Here is a 3,915-nt window from a genome sequence, read left to right as displayed (position 1 = left end):
CTTCCCGGGGCCGGCAGCCCGGCTGAGCCGTGGGGTTGGCGCGTCGGCCGCCTCGGAAATGCCGGCTGATTTTCTGCTCCTAGGCTCTGGTCAGAAGCTGGAAGGGGCCCGGGCGAGGCACGCGCGCAGCTGTGCTTTGGAGCGCGGCATTGACAATGTCTGTGGAGGGCAGAGGCAGCCGGGCTGCCCAGGGCGAGGAGAGAGCCCTGGAGGTAAGCCGGGGGCGGGGCCGCAGTTGCCAGGGCGGGGGTCTGGACTGTTGAGGGACAGGTCCCGCAGAGGGAAAGGGATTTGTGGTGCGATGGGAAATACCTTTCCCCTTTGCCTGGTGAGGCCGTCAACCTAGGCGCGAGGGTGAATGAAGGAGGGAGGGAGACTTTGGGGGTCAGAGCGGTGAGGTGTTCTCACCCCACCGTGCCCAGAGCACGGAGGAGCCCCCTCCCTGCGCTCCACTCCCCTCCTCCCGGGCCGGCTGGTCTCTGGGGTTGAGTCCCAGGTCCGCCCTGTGTCAGTCGGCCAAGTGTGTGTGTCTGTGTGATTATAGTCTTGGCGTGTGGGGAGCTCGGGTCCCGGCAGGGGTCAGGAATGTGAGCCGGGTGCAGCCAGGTGTGTGACCTGGGGCAAGTCCCTGCCTCTGGGAACCAGACGCCTGTTTGTGCAATGTGGATCTCCTGCACGGCTGGGTGGCGGCCGTGAGCCTTTTGTCAGTCCGGAGAGGTCAGCCCGGGAGGGGTCAACTCCGGAGGGATCAGCCCCAAGAGGTCAGTCCTGGAGAGGTCAGCCCAGGAGCGGTCAGCCCCGGAGAGGTGTCGGGTCAGCGGGACGTCCTTCCCCCCCTCACATGTCCGGGGCCGTTTAGCTACACGGCAGGTATCGGTTTGCTCAGGACTTGGGCCAGGAGGCACAGCCCCGAGCACAGCAGCTCTCTGCGCTCTCTCCGGGCTTGCGGGCAGCGGCGGTGACTCTCGGGCAGTTCTGGATGTCGCCAGCGCTCCCTGCAGTGGGCAGCTTTCTCCAGAGCAGGCTGGAAGCCCTGTGTGGGAGGCGGAGTGGCCATCTCGGAGGCCACCCGGCCTGTGTGGCGCTTGGGCACCCCGACATCTGGCGTCTGGCTGAGGCTGTCCCCCGAGACCCTCGTAGGGGAGTTGGGACAGCAGTGAGGCCCCAGCCGAACTCGGCCCGCGGTGTTCAGACCTCAGGCCGGGCCGCTGTCCTGCGTCTGCAGGGCTTACAGCGGCCACCCCGCGCTGAGGGGTGGCTCCTGCCTGGCTTGTCCCCGGGCCAGAACAGGATTGGCATGGAGCAGCAGGACACAAAGGAGCAGCCGCTTTTCGGGGGAGTGGGGGGTCCCCGTGGCCGCCAGAGGCCTGGCACCGGCGACGGCTGCGTCACCTGCCATTGCCCTCGGCGCCCTCATTCTCCCGGGACACTGGCGAGCGTCGTGGGGTTCAGGGCCAGCCTGTACCCCGGGGGTCTGCTCTCAGGGTTCCTGACTGATTCCACCCGCAGACCTGTCCTACCGAGGGGCGCCCCTCCACTATACGAAGGGCGCCGCCCACTGTGGCTGCTGGGGCCCTGCTGAGACGGCGCCTGAGCTGCGCCTGAGTGTGCCCACCGTGCCCCCCACCCCAGGCTGCAGGTCCGGGGCTCGAGGACGTGCTTGCCCAGCCGGAGGACGTGGTGCCCTCGGGAGTCTCTCAGGAGTCACCCCACATCAAGACGGAGCCCGACGAGGCCTCGCCAGAGGGCGGGGCTCAGGCAGCGCGGGGCCTGGCAGCCCCAGCCCAGGTGGCCCTGGAGAAGGCGCCGCTCCTGCCCGGCGCAGGTGAGCGGAGGCACGGGGAGCCCGGGAGGGCCGTGGCCATGGGCACCCGACCCGCTGCTCCTCGTGTCCGCCCTGAGGCCCTCTCTCCTCTCTCAGCCCTCCCGTCCCCCCAGGTCTCCGCCCGAGAGGGCAGGACCAGAGACCCGCAGATGGCCGCGGCACTCCTCACGGCCTGGTCCCAGGTGAGTGCCCGCCGGCTGTGCGGGCGAGGGGGCGAGCGGATGGGCTGCGCGGGCCTCGGCCCCCGGACGGATGCTGTTCTCGCTCTTGCTTGGACCCTGCACACTCTCTCTTGCCCTGAAAAGCCGCCCTGGCGCCGCCCTGCCCCACCTCAGACCCCAGGGCAGAAGCTCCAGGCGGGGGCTCGCGCCGCACCGTGCTGAGCCCTGCTGCCCCGACGCTGAGCGTGGCCATCCCGTTTCAGATGCCGGTGACCTTCGAGGACGTGGCTCTGTACCTGTCCCGGGAGGAGTGGGGGCGGCTGGACCGTGCACAGCAGAGCGTCCACAGGGAAGTCCTGCAGAAGCGGAGCGGGCTGGCCTGGGGTAAGCCGCGCCCTCGCCCCGGGTGTCTGCCCCAGTGCGGAGCAGAGCAGCTACGTCTTTTATCTCCTCTGACTTAGCCGCGTGTGGCTGCCGAGCCGCCGTGCCCGAGGGGCGCTGGCCCCCCGCCCCCGCACCCCAGCCCAGTGTAGAGGCACCTGAGTGCGGAGCTTGGCGCCGGAGTGGCCTGTTGGTGGGAAATAGGGTGTGACCCTTCTCCAGGACACCGTCTCCTCGGCCGCCTGCTGTCCTCACATCAGACGCCTTTTTCGGGCTCTTGTTTGCTTGGCCACATTTCCTGTCCACTCAGTCATCCGTCTGCCTGTCCGGCAGCCCCGTGTACGCCAGACGGAGTGGGGGCTGGTAGTCCCACCCTCGGGTAGCAGGCCCAGACCCGCTGGCCACAGCGCCCAACCGCGGCCTGCTGCCCCGACTGCCCGGGCTGGCTGGCCACCAGCGCTCACGCTGTCCGGGGCGGCCAGCAGGTCGTCCCGAGTCCTGGGATTGCAGACAGACTTTCCCGCCGCTCGCAACCCTCAATGGGCCCCCGCTGGCCTGGTTTGCCCCCACCCTCGCTGCAGCTCGGGGCAGGGAGGCCAGGCGCTCTGTACTCATACTGGCCAGGATCCCCGGGGCCCTGTCCTGGGGGGCTTGGAAAATGGGCCTTTGACCCTGACCTCTTGGGGCTCACTGTCCCTCCCTCTGAGCCCAAGCCTCCCCCTTTGCAGATGGTGCAGCTTCCTTGAGAGTGGGGACTGTCCGGTTTCGGACGGGGCTGGCCCTCTGCTCCAGCCCTCCCGACACGAGGGGTGCTGGCAGCTGACTGTTCCTGCTCCCCCATTTAGTGCCTGGTGCTCGTTGAGGGAAGCAGGGCAGAGCTCCCAAAGGGGGGTGGCGTTGCACCCCGGTGCTCTTCCTGAAGGGGGGCTGCCTGAGCCCAACTGATGCTGGGCTCCACTCGCATGTTTCCCAGCTGCACCCGCCCCCCGTTGCTCCCCACGGCAGGGGATGCTGGGCGCGGGTCTGAGCGCGTTTCTCCGCAGGGCTTCCCTTCGGCAGACCTTTCTGGGCTTCCCAGGTGCACGGCAAGGGTGAGGCCTCCAGCGCGGGGCGGCCGGCAGCAGGTGAGGAGAGAGGTGGGAGAAGAGGGGGTGGGTGGGCGGAGGGGGGCGCGGGCAGGCTTCTCGCAGTCGGTGCCTGTGCGGCTGACCCGGCTCCACAAGGCGCCGGTCGGCCGGGGCACGCCACCTCGCCTCTGCAGCGGGGCTCCCCGGTCCTCATCCCGTCCGCACTACAGCGTGCCGTGGGGCCCTCACCAGAGCCTGTCCTGTCTGGGACCCCCTCTCTCCAGCAGACGCCGAGGGCGGGCAAGAGGAGGACCCCCACCCTCCGGCTGCCCTCGGGGGTGTGGAGTCCCTCAGAAGCGGAGTGGGGAGAGCCTCAGGCGAGGTCGCGCCCTGCGGTCGCCTGGCAGCGGGTGGCCAGAGCTCGGGGCCTGCCCGGGAGGCCGGGCCGCCGGCGCCCACGGAGGAGAGACCACCCAGGCCC

The 3,915-nt window shown here is 69.6% G+C and overlaps 1 protein-coding gene across 1 annotated transcript in view; it reads left to right on the top strand.

The window, feature by feature from the left end:
- Positions 1-6: 6 nt before the first annotated feature.
- The window catches only part of ZNF205 (zinc finger protein 205), a 6,158-nt gene continuing 2,249 nt past the window's right edge, over positions 7-3,915 (top strand). The window contains exons 1-6 of the mRNA XM_012731682.1: positions 7-212; positions 1,633-1,825; positions 1,922-2,007; positions 2,250-2,370; positions 3,411-3,491; positions 3,719-3,911. Coding sequence (XP_012587136.1) covers positions 156-212; positions 1,633-1,825; positions 1,922-2,007; positions 2,250-2,370; positions 3,411-3,491; positions 3,719-3,911 — 731 coding nt within the window. The 5' untranslated portion in view covers positions 7-155. The remainder of the gene's footprint in view (positions 213-1,632; positions 1,826-1,921; positions 2,008-2,249; positions 2,371-3,410; positions 3,492-3,718; positions 3,912-3,915) is intronic.

Source organism: Condylura cristata, unplaced genomic scaffold, assembly GCF_000260355.1.
Source record: "Condylura cristata isolate star-nosed mole 26May11 unplaced genomic scaffold, ConCri1.0 scaffold00032, whole genome shotgun sequence".
Classification (NCBI taxonomy): Eukaryota; Metazoa; Chordata; class Mammalia; order Eulipotyphla; family Talpidae; genus Condylura; species Condylura cristata.
This window is presented reverse-complemented; position numbering and strand designations above follow the sequence as displayed.